This window comes from Camelus ferus, chromosome 8, assembly GCF_009834535.1.
Source record: "Camelus ferus isolate YT-003-E chromosome 8, BCGSAC_Cfer_1.0, whole genome shotgun sequence".
Taxonomy (NCBI): Eukaryota; Metazoa; Chordata; class Mammalia; order Artiodactyla; family Camelidae; genus Camelus; species Camelus ferus.
This window is the reverse complement of record NC_045703.1, coordinates 30,697,236-30,711,988: the sequence shown is the minus strand read 5'-3', so window position 1 is coordinate 30,711,988 and position 14,753 is coordinate 30,697,236. Positions and strand designations below refer to the sequence as shown.

The 14,753-nt window shown below is 38.3% G+C and overlaps 2 protein-coding genes across 9 annotated transcripts in view; one reads left to right on the top strand and one right to left on the bottom strand.

Annotated features, from left to right (window-relative positions):
* CDC40 (cell division cycle 40) overlaps positions 1–3,623 on the bottom strand; it is a 44,382-nt gene extending 40,759 nt beyond the window's left edge. Inside the window, exon 1 of the mRNA XM_006187409.3 lies at positions 3,385–3,623. Coding sequence (XP_006187471.1) covers positions 3,385–3,573 — 189 coding nt within the window. The 5' untranslated portion in view covers positions 3,574–3,623. The remainder of the gene's footprint in view (positions 1–3,384) is intronic.
* Positions 1–14,753, top strand: part of WASF1 (WASP family member 1) — a 123,249-nt gene that overhangs the window by 50,511 nt on the left and 57,985 nt on the right. For 2 of the 8 annotated variants that reach the window (XM_032484692.1, XM_032484687.1), the window contains exon 1: positions 4,012–4,591. The exons of 2 other annotated variants lie outside the window; for them this stretch is intronic. The gene's annotated coding sequence lies outside the window, so the exon portion shown is untranslated. Of the gene's footprint in view, positions 1–4,009; positions 4,592–4,623; positions 5,085–14,753 lie in introns of those variants that run through there. 4 more of the 8 variants (XM_032484693.1, XM_032484690.1, XM_032484691.1 and 1 more) reach the window with 4 other exon arrangements.

Here is a 14,753-nt window from a genome sequence, read left to right as displayed (position 1 = left end):
CCAGCTCTGCTTCTACCAGACCTCTCACACCATATAGAATTTTCTTCCTGGATTATTTCACTTACAACTTGAAGCGACTGAGCTGAGTTCTAGAGACATCCCCTCACTCTCACCCAATCAGGGAACACTGATTCTCAATGTACATGCTTTTCCAAGACTTTCTTTTCCCCTTACTCTTTCATTCATTTTCTCACCAAATATATTTCTCTTAATCTTGTGTACTAGGCATTGAAGACATGAAAACAAATAGACACAACAATCTCTGGCCTCCAGGGTCTGGTCCAGGGGAAAGAAAAAAATGAACAAATCACAGCAATGTGGCAAGTGCTGTAACTTGAGTGGAAAGGGGACTAAAGTAGAAAGAGGAGGAAACATGTGCACTGAGACTGAAGGACAGCAGAGTTTTGGGAGGTGGGAGTGAGGGGAGGCATGAGATCGGGGATTTCCAGGCAGAGACTGGTGTGGGCAAAATCTTAAGAGAAAAAAAGAAAATAAGGCTTTGGGGGCTTCGCAGAGTTCAGCATGGGAGAATGGCAGTCTTTGTACGTTACATAAGGAACTTAGAAATTACCCAGCAGGCAGCATGGTGTCTTTGGGCAGGGAAGTGATATGATAACACTGGAATTTAGAGAGATCACTCTGAGTGCATTATGAAAGAGAAAAGGGGGTATGGAACTGGGAGACAAGAAAGGAGGAAGTAGAAGGACCAGTTAGGAGGTTTATTTTTTTAACTTTAAAAAGTGCATTTACTACAATATAAAAATTTTGTTTCTTACAACAATTTATGAAAATTTCTGTTTCTTTTACCCTTAGAAATTTATTTAAGGATATTTAGAAGAGGCTGTACTTTTCACGTGGTCTTATTGTCTGATTCAGATAAGATTTTGATTGACAGAACCTGTACACCAGCAAGACAGTTTGTACTTACTTTTTAAAATTTGAAGTATATTCAGTTTACCATTATAATGTTATTATAATTGTCTTGAAGAAAAATTATAAAAATCTGAATGGTGGCAGCAGAAGAGGAAAGAGAGATTTGACAAATATCATTATGCCAAAATGAACAGGACCCATTACCCAACAGTAGGGGTTCAGAGACAAATAAAAATCAAGAATGACTTCTGAGAGAAGTAAGGATGATATGAAGTAAGGCTGTGTCAGTAAAAATGGAAAGGAAGGAACTGATTTGAGAGAAATTAATGAAGCAGAAATTAGGATCAAATAAATACCTAGCTTCAGGGGCTGAGGAAGAAGGAAGAGAAAAGGAAGACTCCTCTATTCTTGGCTTGGAGTAATGGGTGGGTTGTGGGATCATTAATCAAAATGGGAAAAACAGGTGAAGTGAATCTTGAGGGAAAGAAAATGTTAATTTTCCAGCATGTTGGATTGGAGGCGCCTGAGAGCTATCCTGGGAGAGAAGGTTAATGGTTCTGAGACTAGCAAGGAGCTTATAACTGGATAAGAACAGTGTGTCTGGCACATGCTTTATGATAAGTCTTAAACCCTCCATGAGATAGGTATTAGTGTTATTCCTGCTTTACAGATGAGAAAAAACTTAGACACAGAGCGCTTAAGTAATATATCCAAGGTCACCATTTGGGTAAGTGCTGTAGGCAGTCTTGATTCCAGAGCCTATGCAAACCACTTCACTGTGCTCACCTGTGAGTCATCAGAAGCACTGCAGGTTGAAGGCCTGGAGATTATGAGGCCGCAAAGGGGACTAAGGGTAGTCTCAGGAAACACCAATATTGAACGGGAGGGCAGAAGAACAGAGGATCAGAAGAATGAGGATGGCCCCATGGAAGACAAAGGGAGAGAAAGTTTCAAAGAACTATTTAATAGTGTCACTTGATGCAGATACTCAACACACACAACAGAACTTGACAACTGGAAAGCCAGTGACAATACTCAGGGAGAGTAAGTCTGCCAAGAGGCTAGGGCTAGTCTGCACTGAATTGGAAGAAAAGAGATGAAGTGAGAGAGCTCCAAAAAGCTGAGCTGTGAAAAGAATGAAGACTCAGGAGGTTGCTAGAGGGGTTTAAGTTTGGGGAGTTTGTTTTGTTATAAAAATAAGAATTCTAAGCATTCTTTCATACCTGATGTCCAGTTAGTAAAAAGTAAAATCCATAAATAGCTCACTAAAAACTTGTAAAAGACTTTGAGTTACAACAGTAGACCTGGGAACATCTTTAATACAAAGAACTTCTGTACACTGCCTCCCTCATCTCGTTGAGTTCCTGATCACCCCCATTAGGCTCTACTGGGCCTGTACTACCAACTGGTGGACGCCTTCCTCCAGCTCTAGACACGCAGACCTTTATCTCCTCACTTCTTCAAACACTGTGCTCTTTGCCATCCCAAGGTTTGCTGTCTCCTTTGCTGGGAAACTCCTGCCTTATCTTGCACTTGGCGAACTTTTTCTTCTTCTTCAAGCCACTTTCCCAAGAGGACTTCACTGACTAATCTATAGAAGTTATACTCCTACCTTATTCTCTACGTCTATTTCACAAAACTATTTTTTTCCTTCACAGTACTCAATTCCATCTGTAACCACTCTGGTCACATTTTATTGGCTGCCTCTTCCACTAGAATGTATGCATCATGATGGAAGAGATGTCTGGCTTGTTGGTCTGTGTCTTCAGCCCTTAGAACAGTTCCTGGCAAATAACATGTGTACAATAAATATTTATTAAAGGAACTATGTAACCCAATTTCTCCTCTATCACCGTCGTCAGTTGGGACCATGCACATTGTTTCTTAAATCCAAGGCCTTTTCTCACTGTCTTGACATATATAATCACAAGAGCTAAGATTCATTGCAACTTAATTAGCTACCAGGCTTTGTGCTATAAGCTTTATTTGTATCATTTCACTTAATCGTCACGGTAATTCTCTCACAGATAAGTGCTTTTAAAATTACATCTCCATCGTACAGGTGAGGAAACAAAGGAGGTTGTATAACTTGCCCAAGTTCACACAAGTGGTGGTGCTGGGATCAGAATCAAAACCACAAAGCCAGGTCACTGCTCACTTTATGTGAGGGCACATAATCTAGTTTGGGAAGTCCTGATTTAGCTTTGTTTATGTTCTGAGGTTACACCTACTTTATCCAGGCCACATTCTAATCCATAAATTCGAAATTTCACCCCCTCTTCCCACTTGCTTTCTGATGGTGGGAGGAGAGAGGAAGGAGTGTTGGGACTGTCCAGAACTTCCAATTCCCGGCTTCTCTCGAAGAAGATAAACGTAGGGAGAAGAGATCCAAGCGTTAGCACTTACCTCTTAGTATTGAGGAAAAGGTAACCCCGGGCCTAATAAGTGACTGTTGGATTTTGGAGCAGAAACCTACAATTCCCGCCCCGCATCAGTGGCCAAAACGCCTACCTTAACTGCCACCTCCGGAGCGGAGTCCACCGCCACTGCTAGAGAGGGCTTTGCTGAAGGCGATTTGGTCAAGTGCATGAGGGAGTCCGCGGCTGGCAGCGAACATCGTCCGCCCTCACTGTCCGAGTCCGATTCGGACCCTGAACCCGAACCATAGGAAGCAGCCAGAGCTGCAATTGCAGCCGACATGACGGCAATAGATATTCTGCGGAGACCAGGCCCTGGCGGAAGAAGGAGCAGCTTCAGGTCCTGACAGATTGCGATGACACATATTACTGGTTTCCTTTCGTTAGAAATCACTTATGATATTTTTAAACAATAAATGTAATTAATTAATTAGTATTATATACGTACAATAGAACCGGGAATTTGAAAACATTTACCTAGGGAAACAGGGAAATTATAATAGCTTATAACTTTCAGGACCTACGTGGCTAGATTAAAGACTACTAGTCCCGAAATACCTCGAAGCTTCGAGGTGCTATACTCCCAGCGTGCAGCGCGGCAGGAAGTGAGAAAGGCACCATGGGAACTGTAGTCTGGGGCGAGGGGGCGGGGCGGGCAGACAGGCCCCTCTTTGACCCCGCCCCTGAATGGTTGGTTCATTCAATTGGCTATCATCTTCCCTCATTCCCTGGCCGAGCACTATGCTCTCTGTCCCCCTCCCCCAAACTGAGGATTGGGCAATACCATAAAGCCTCAGGGAAAGGGGGGAAGAGTTATAATCATCCCCACTGATGGATGAGTGGGTGGAGGCTGAGTTTCCCACCACAGCTGCACCTGGGCACTGGCAGCTGAAGAGGAAAGTGAGAATCTTAACTGGGAAGACCTTGACTGGAGAGGAATAGCTCCTGGTGGGAAAGATGGGGGATTAGGTGGCGCGAGTCCAGCGGTCCCCCCTGCTTCAGGCGCGGGTCCCCTCGTCCGGTTGTGGAGCGTCGCGCGCGGGGAGGGGGCGGTTGGGGCGCAGCGGCGGCTCGCGGTGTTGTTCGCTCGCGCGTCGAGCACACGGTGGGTCCGTCGACCGGCGGGCGTCGCAGGCGGCGTTCCCCGTGGCCTGGTGCTTCGGCCGCTGCCCAGAACGGGTTCCACCCCGGAGCCTGCCGCTTCTGGGGGTTTTAGGTGGAGTCCCTGGAGCCGAGGGGGACCGGCGGCCGCCGCCGAAGCATGAAGAAGGGGTAAGGCAAGAGCCCCTCAGGATTTCCCGGTGAGCGCGAGTCTCTCAGGAATTGTTTTTACGGGGGGGACAGGGTGCTGGGAGAGGAACTCTTCCTCACTGGCCAGAACCGACAGAGGAGTGCGTGGACTGCTACCCCGGCAAAGGTTACGGGGATGGGCGCGCCTCCCCCGCGACGGCCCCCACCCCCATTCGCGGTTTTCCAGAGCTCCGGCCGCCCACCCGCCAGCCGGGCTTGGTACCGAAGGACTTGGCGGCCGGCGGGTGCGCCCGGGTTTTGGTTACGGGGACCGCCCTGAGGCTGCTCTAGGCGGGGAGACTGCGGGTCTCACCTGAGGTGCCACCCCCTGAGCGCCCCCGCCCCCGCGGCGCGCGCCGGTGCCTCCTCGGTTTGAGGGAGGCTGCGGTACCGAGTCGGTGCCGGAGAAGCCCGGCTTTCGCTACGTGCCCGAGTCTGTGTAATGCCAGCTGGTGCGTTTGCGTGTTTGCGCCGCGCGTCTGTGTCCGAAGACACAACATAACGGTAAAGCGAGTGCGGGAATCCCTTTCTTCGCTGAAAGAGGAGGCGAAGCGGGGCGGTTGCCTCCGATGCTTGCTATGCCGGGGTGAGGGTGGTTCGGGCAGAGTTAAGGAGCTGCTCACCCAGCTCCGATGTCGGCAGGACTCGCCCATTGTACCACCCAGATAATTATTCAACTCTGCAGCATCCATTGCACCTTTCCCATTTTTCTTTTCCCCTTGCTACAGTATGCCCCCTAGCTTCGGTACTCTGACGCCTTCTGTTGCACTTGCGGATGATAAACTAGAATAATGGTGAAAAGAAAGCACATCTGACTTGAAGGTTCACAACCTGTCCTATAGCCGAGTAATTAATTCCCAGCTAGACTAGATACTTTAATACAACTGGGTCTAATCCTATCCTTTTCTATGTAAAGTGTGTCTGGGATTATACTTTAATTTTTTCATTGGTGTTAGATTCACTTACTGGCTAAATCTTATTTGTGTCCGGCAGTTGATATATTGGTTGTTCAGCCTAATATTCTTAATTTTAATGGGAGGTAACTTTCATTTTTCTAATTGTTGATAGTACTGTATCGTAATTACAGATGCAGTCCTAGTCTTTGAACTCTCAGGAACAGTTTTTCTCTTATACTCTAAGTTTCTGTTGGGAAAAGTATATTTTAAAATGTCGAATATTGAATAAAGTCCTTGATATAAAATTTCTCAAGTTTTGAATAAGGAAAGTTTTGAATTTCTTTATTTTTCAGTAACGAAATATTTGATTGCTAATCCTAGCCTTCGGTTGAATGAAAGGAAGCATTTAATATTTAAGATGGGTTTTTAGCTGCCATAACTACATTCCCTAAATTTCTCTAAATTTTTATTTTTTATTCTTTTCTTTGCAATATCATGTATTTAATTACTTGATATAGACTTTTTTTTCTCATTTTTCTAACTTATGTCTACAAGGATGGGTAGCTACGGATTTTGCATGATCTACCTGAAAGATGAAGTATTTTTTGAAAACGGAAGAAACAACTATTAGTTGATTATTATATTAAAAAGTGTTTACATCTCATTATTTAAAAATAAGTGATTCAGTACCAAAAATAAGTGTTTTATTTTTCTTTTTGTAATCCTCCTTTTTAGCTTTTCTTGTTTAAGATTGTTGCCATAACCCTCTTGGTAAAATGAAATTACACATAGGCATTGCAGAGGCAGTTGTTTTAAGGTACAGTAATTGTTTATGGCACTTGGAAGTTGTGCACGTATAACTTGATGGTGTAGGATCAGTTGCTTGTTAGGAAATGACCTTGCAATTTGCAAAATGGACACCTTTGTGCCTTGGTTTCCTTATATGTAAATGGAAATTTATGCCACTAAGTAGTGTACATGAAGTCACTAAAGATGTCTTCATGATGCTTTTAAAGAAAATTTAAATATTTTAGCTGATGAATGATGATGAAAATATTTTAGTGTAAAATACAATGAAAAAATGTCATTAAGATTTTCTGTAGTGTGTTAGAATGGCTGAATTTTGCTTTGGAGACATGGCTGTAAATTGAAGAATGTTTCTCATCCACTGAATTTTTAATAATTGTAGATTTAATAGGTTTTATAGTTAATACTTATATATAGTTATAAATATTGGTATAATATTGATGAAAAAGTTATGTGACTTGGTGATAAACAAGTAGAATATTGAATTAAGTTTGTGAAAAATAAAATCTTCAGAAAACATTAAGGCCTTTTTCATTAAAAAATTTGCAGATGAGACAATTCAGAATACATTTTGAATCTGTAATACTTTGGTTTTTGTAGTGTAATGTAGTACATTTGAATTTGTAATACATTGAATATTTATTGATCATTTGTAAGGTATGATATGGAGCTACTTTATTATCTGGGTTTGTAAATAACCGTATGTTCAGAGACAGTGTATTAGTATTGTATAATACTATTTGTAATAACATAGTTTGCTTTATTGTATGAAAAAGTTATTTCAAAGTACTTGATTTTCATTATCACAATGGATAGTAGCTTTTGATTTCCTTACTGGAGGATTAACTCTGTTAATTTTCATAGTTAAAAACTGCTATTAAGATATAACTTCTCCCAAAACAGTGCTTTTAGTTACTTTGTGGGGAAACTTCAGATAAATGGTAAGACTATTCAAATGTCTTTAAAATTACTGTTTTATAGTTTTTTTGAGAATTAATTTGATTACAGTTTTAATGTTCTCTTAAATGACCAACTGAAATTTAACTGTCATTATTGGGTAAATACAGTTAACTCAAGGTTTTTCTAAGCTCCTTGAGAACAGGAACTCATCTGATGCTTATTGTCATAAATCCGAAATTGCTAGCATAGTGTTTAGCAAATAGTAGAGGTTCAGTCTTTTTGTTGAACAAATAAAATGAATGAATGAAGAGTATCCCTTGATTTAATGTACCTATGTAGACATTTTAAAAATATTTATCAAACAGATTTTTAATTCATAAAGCATATGCCTTTATCTCAATAGAAAAGAGAAAAATGTATTTGGAGGTTCTTCGAACTTCATTTACCTGTTCAGATATAATTCCTTTACCCACACATTTTTTGACCTAGCAGTAGGTAGTTCAAAATACATTGTTAACCTTCCATTTATGAACTGATAATAATTTTTTTCTTACCTCTTATAGGACACTTCATGAAAATGTACATTAAAGGTTTTCTTTTCCTAAATTAGATGAGTATAGAAATGTGTTCGATTCTTTTTGACTTACTTCAGTTTTACAGTAAAATATTAATAAAAAGATTTGTAAATTATATCCTGTTCTAAATGTGCCTGAATACCTAATTTTAAAAATAAATGACCTCTGGGGTGGAGCTTTTTATAAAATGAGGAATCTTGTGTTTTTAGTTTATCACATTCATTTTATAATTTTGAATCTTCGTGTATTGGTAGTTCCTAACGTAGAATGGGATTGATTATATTTTAAAACTTGTAAAATGGTTTAGAACTTGGAAGTTACTTTCTCAGAACCAATATGCTTATGTATTGGTATCTTGTATTTTTATTTGCTAAATCTGGCAGCCTTACCTTGGGCACTGTGGGACTTTGGACATGGCAGGAGTATAGGTGTAGGTTTGTTGGAGGCAGAGTGAGAAAGTGAGTTTATGAACTCCTTGAGGACAAGACAGTTTTGTTGTTGTTTTGTTTTGCTTTGCTTCATTTTTGTGTTTCTAGTACTTCTTTAAGCTAAATGGGTATTTGAGCAGATATAATTACCACAGAATAGGAGGTAAGTAATTCTCTTAGGAAAGTGGAAAGATCAAGATGCTGTGAGAAATGGGGTCATGAAATACAGCTATGTTTGTCATATACACTGGAGTATTCTGTAGGTTTTTAATTAAGTTCTCATTTGGAGGTTAATAAAATTCAAGAATAATAAGTAACATGGTCTTCTAAGAAGAGAAGTAACATCGCATGCTTCCTATATGTGCAAGCCACTGTATAGGCAGTGTTATATTTATTATTTTACTTACTTGGTGTCATAGTCTTATGATATGGAGCTACTTTATTATTCAGGTTTGTAAATAACCACTATTCAGAGACAGTATATTAGTATTGTATAATACTATTTGTAATAACATACTTTGCTTTATTGTAAGAATAAGGTATTTCAAAGTGCTTGATTTTATGAAAGAAGGGGGTTAACTGAATTAAACAAGTTTATTCTGCTCAGCAGAAGCACAGGTTCTCTGGGAACCACTCTCTTCCTTTTCCCCAGTAAGTTACTGCTGAAGCAGCCGTTTTAATAACTTGATAATAGTTAATTCTGCCTGCCTGCTACCCTCTCCCTCATCTGCAATGGGACAGTCTAGTGGTGATTACCACTTGTTTCATGCTAAGCCAGTTATTCATTCAACACATAATTATTCAGGTCCAGCTAGGTGCTAGAAACACAGTGGAGAGCAAAACAGAGGTCTTGGAGTTAACAGTATGGTAAGAGACTGATACTAAACAAATACACACATTTATCACTAGAAATTGTGATACATGCTAATAAAGGACAAGAATAGGTAACCTAGTTTACCTTAGAAATCAGGGACAGCTTCTCTGAGGAAAGATTGACAGACGTTAGCTAGGTGAAAAAGGAATAGAATGTAAAGAATACATAGAAAACAAGTTTTGGTAGGTTCAGGAAACTAAAAAAAGTCCAGAGCAGTTAAAGCTCAACTATATGGTGAACAAGAGGGAACGTGGCTTCATAGGAGATTGGGGAGGTAAACAGGAGCCAAACCATACAAGGCCACATAAGTCTTGGTTCAACAAGAGCTATGAATTTTATTTTTAAGTGTTTTGGGGAAGGCCATGAAGGGTTTTAATCAGGTTAATAACTGGATCAGATCTGTCTTTTAAAAAGATTATGCTAGCTTAGAGGAGACCAGAGCGGTCAGTCACGATTCTTCTCATGTCTGTTGTTTATTGGTCCAGTCCTAGACACTTGCACCTGAGTCAGGCTACTCAGTTTTTCTTGGATCCTAAGTGCCCAGAGAGTGGAGTAATTTGTTTTCTCCCCAGTGGATGAAGCTATAATATACAAAACTGAGAAACTATTAATGGCCTTGTTTCTTGCTCTGTGAACTAGATGAGCAGGGGCATGTTGAAGAAAGAGGAGAAGCAGGTACACAGAATCTTGGCTGTGTTTAGCTGTCTTTGTCCATGGTCCTGAGATTGGGTTCCAGGAGGCACCATAGTTATGTTTGTAATAAGTTGTCCTTTTTACATAAACTAATTGGAATGATATTTTTGATACTTGGCAACCAATGGAGTCCTCTCATAGATTATGTAGTTTGTGCAAGGTCACAACTCTAATGAAAATGGTAGAGGTGGAATTTGAACAGAGATTTCAAAGTCCTATTTTTTCCTACTACTCTATGCTACCAAGGCACCACTTCTTAAGCTAATGCTTCTAAAGGAATTCTAAGTAGGTGGTGTTGGGTGTGACGATACTTGTATGATAATGGTGGCAGTGTTTTATTTTGGATATGTTTGGCAATGAAAAGCTTCCTGACATTCTTTGCTCTTGAGTAACAATTACTCAGGTCTACTCTAATAAGTGACCTTTCTATAATGACTAAATCATTTGAAAAGAGAAGGAACAAGCTTGTGTGTCAGGGAATTGATTGACTTATTTGAGTCCTCTACCAAAAAATATAAAGTCTATTATGTTTTCATATTATGCTACAAAAATAAGCTTTTTTTGTTTTCTACTCTTTGATGAATCATCTGTTGTCTTATATCTGCTTTTTTTTTTTTTTTTGATAATTTTTGGTAACATAAAGGTACCAGAGATAATGCCAGAGAATTGTGGAAGGGTTAGGCAAAAGAGAGGAATTGAAGAAACGTTTTATATTTTAGTTGAGGAACAAGACTAGCACTCATTTGTTTTAAAAAACCAAAATAAAACTTTGATACATCATGATACATGATTAGAAATTTATCAATTTTGTTGGTATTCTCAAAAAAACCCTCTTTTGGTTTCATTAGTTTTCTCTGTTGATTTACCATTTTCAGTTTCATTGATTTCTGCTCTATTTGTTTTTTATTCTTCTGATTACTTTAGGGTTATATTGCTCTTCTTTCTCTAGTTTCTTAAGGTGGAAGCTGAGATTGTTGATTTTAGATCTTCTTTCCTAATATACGCATTCAATAGTATGAATTTCCCTTTAAGCACTGCTTTTGATAGATCCCACAGGTTTTGAAAATGTTATTTTCATTTACTTCAAAATATTTAAAATATCTCTTGAGACTTCTTTGACCCATATGTTATTTAAAAGTGTCGTGTTTAATCTCCAAATAGTTTGGAATTTCCCAGATATCTTTCTGATATTGCTTTCTAGTTGAATTCCTTTGTGGTTTGAGAGTATATGTTGTGTGATGTCTATTCCTTTTTTGGGTGGGGTGGTGGTTATGGCCCAGAATGTGGTCTGTCTTGGTGAATGGTCTTTGTGAGCTTGAAAAGAATGTGTGTTCTGTTATTGTTGGGTGAAGTACTATGTAAATGTCAATTAGATCCAGTTGACTGATAGTGTTGTTCAGTTCAACCCTATCCTTACTAACTTTCTGCCTGTTGGATTTGTCAGTTACTGCTAGAGGGGTGTTGAAGTCTCTAACTGTAATAGTGAATTTGTCTGCTTCTCCTTGCAGTTCTATCAGATTTTTCCTCATATATTTTGGTGCTCTGTTGTTAGATATACATGTGTTAAGGATTGTTATGTTGTATTAGAGAATTTATACCCTCATCGTTATGTAATGCCCTTCTTTATCCCTGAGATATTCCCCGGCTCAGAAGTCTGCTTTCTCTGAAATTAATACAGCTACTCCCACTTTTTTTTTTTTTATTAGTATTAGCGTGTCTCCATCTCTTTACTTTTAATTGATGTCTTTCTGTTGAAAGTGGGTTTCTAGTTGGGTCTTTTTGGTTTTTTTAAATGCACTCTATTGTTCTCTTTTAATTGGTGTATTTGAACCATCAACATTTAAAACGGTTATTGATGTAGTTGGATTACTATCTACCATATTTGTAACTGTTTTGTATTCATTATATTTGTTCTCTGTTTCTTTAAAAAAAATACTTTTCTCCTCTTTTTCAGGCTTCTTTGACTTTAATTAAGCATTTTATATGGTTCCATTTTTCACCTTTCTTAGCATATTACACTTTAAAAGAATATTAGTAGTGCCCTAGAGTTTGTAATGTACATTTACAAGCAGTCTAAGTCCACTTTCAAATAATACTGTGCTGCTTCACAGTGCAGATATCTTATAACAGAATATTCCCAGTTCCTTCCTCCCATTCCTTACAACATTGCTGCCATTCATTTTTCTTATCCATAAACAATAATTACCCAATACTTTGTGGGTATTATTACTTTGAACAAACAGTTGTCTATTAGAGTCAGAGAAAAAAATTAAGATTTTATTTTATATTTATTTATTCGTTCTCTGTAACTCTTTCTGTAGATCCAAGTTTCTGACCTATATAACTTTCCTTCTCTCTGAATTTCTTTTATTTTTTCTTTCAAGGCATGTCTACTAGTGACAGATTCCCTAAGTTTTCACTTGTCTGAAGAAGTCTTTATTTCTTCTTCACTTTTGAAGGATAATTTCTCTGATTTACAAAATTCTAGGTTGGTGATTTTTCTTTCAGCACTTGAAGTATTTCACTCCACTTTCTTGCTCATGATTATTGACAAGAAGTCAGTGTAATTCTTATCATTATTCCTCTATTGGTAAGATGTTTTTCCTTCTGGCTTTTAAAAATATTTTCTCTTTCTCTTTAGTTTTCTGCAGTTTGAATATTACATCCCTAGGTGTAGATTTTTTGGTTTTTCATTCTTGGTGTTCTCTGAGCATCATGGATTTATGATTTGGCTTCTGTCATTAATGTTGGAATATTCTCAGGCATTATTACTTCAAATATTTATTCTACTCCCTTCTCTCTTCTTTTGTTATTTCCATTACACATATATTACACCTTCTGTAATTGTCCCACTGTTCTTGGATATTCTGTTCTATTTTTTTCATTCTCTTGTCTCTTTGTATTTTTTTTTTAATTAAAAAAAGTGGGGGGGGGCAATTAGATATTTATTTATTTATTTACGGTACTGGGGGTCGAACCCATGACCTTGTGCATGCTAAGCACACACTCTACCACAGAGCTATAACCTCCCCCCTTCCTCTTTGCATTTTAGTTTGGGAAGTTTCTTTTGATACTTCAAGTGCACTGATTGTTTTCTCATCTGTGTCCAATTTACTGATGATCCCATCAAAGGCATTCTTCATTTCTGTTGCAGTGTTTTTGATTTCTAATATTTCTTTTTGATTGATTCTTAGAGTTTCCATCTCTCTGCTTACATTATCCATCGCTTTTTGCATGTTGTCCACTTCTTCCATTAGCACCCTTAGTAATCATAGTTATTTTAAATTCATGGTCTAATATTATAAAATCTCTGCTATATCTAAATCTGGTTCTGATCCTTGCTTTGACTCTTCTGACTATGCTTCTCCTTTTAGCATGCCTTATAATTTTTTTTGAAAGCCAGACATGATACATTGGATAATAGGAACTGACATAGGTAGGTCTTTAGTGTGAGGTTTTATATTTATCTGGCTAGAAATTAGGCTATGTTTACCATTTGCTGTAGCAGTAGGTGTCAGAGGTTTCAGTTTCCTTTAGTGTCCTTGTTTTTGTTTCCCTTGTTGTCTTTGAGTTTCCCTAGAAACACCTTCTTAAATAGAGTTAGAGCCTTGCAGTTTTTTTCAGCCATAATCCTTTTATTATATAGGATCCCTGTTGATGTGATAAAGTGTGGGGGTTGAGCAATGTTTTATAATCCTATGATAAAATATCAGTCTTTTACAGTGTCTGTGCCCCGGGCCTTCACAAGTGCTTCGCAGCTTCCTCTCCCCTTACTGTAGGTATGTCAGTAAGGCTAGAGTGGGCAGGAATTGGGTAATTTTCCTTTCCTCATGTTGGATAAAGCTCTGGTGAAGTCTTTTCCTTTGCTGAATAGCTGTTTGTTGTGGCAAACTCTCTGGACTTACTTCAGAATGGTTACTTTTCCCTTCCCCTTGCCAAACAGGAGATTTTTCTCTGATCTTCACTATGATAACCTTGTGGGGCATAAAGCCCAGAAAAGTATAGCAACCCTCCACCCCAATACCTCCTTAGAGTAGACCTCCAGGAGTTTTTAACTTTCAAACTAGTCCACATCAGTGTCCAGCAACTTGTTGAAGTTACTATTTAATTGTTCATACCAATTCCTGGCTCCTGTGGCTTCTGCTTCAATTAGCTAATCTATATTCTCTGGATTCATGTTCTCTCTAGTTTATTGAGTGGCAGTTTGTCCTGTGACTTCATCTCTGATGGATCTAAGAAAAGTCCTTGGTTTACAGTTTATTCAACTTTCATTTTGTTATGAGAGAAAGAGTAAATGGCTTCTAAGGTCTTTAAATTTTGGAGTGGAACCTAGAAGTTATCATATTTATATTTAAAAACTGCATAGTATTTCATTAAATAGGTAAACCAAATTTTGTTTCACTTATTCCTCACTGTTAGATGTGTAGGATGCTTCCTTCCTTTTTATGACAAGCCATGCTGTAATAACTCTCCTTGAATAAACTGTAGTTTTGATTTTGATGGCTATTTTCAGTTATATATACCTCTTCCTACAGTTACCCAAAAATTAATCAGGAATTAACTGTATTTAAATCAGAAGACTGGGTATAATTCTTAGTACTTTGACTTATTATGTACTCTTGGATCATTTTACTTCTGATCAGTTTCCTTATTTTTAAAATGTGAGTGATTAAAAACTACCTTGAAGAGTTGTAAGGATTAAATGATACATTAGAAATCATTTGTAAACTATAAAGCCCTATATAAAAGTTAGGTAGTTTAGATATATCAAATTGTGATGTATACTGTGAGTCTTAGTAATTAAGAACCTTTGTAATTACATAGCTTTAGACCAGGCTGCCTGGTACAATATTTTGAAAGAAGATATTTTGATTTATTGCGAATTCTGAGAAAGGGGCCATAGTTGATTCTGAGTGAGATAGGTATGAGATAGCTAAATAACAAGTATGCTTTAAAAATTTAATGAGGAAATAATATATTGATAGAAGCTGATATAGAAT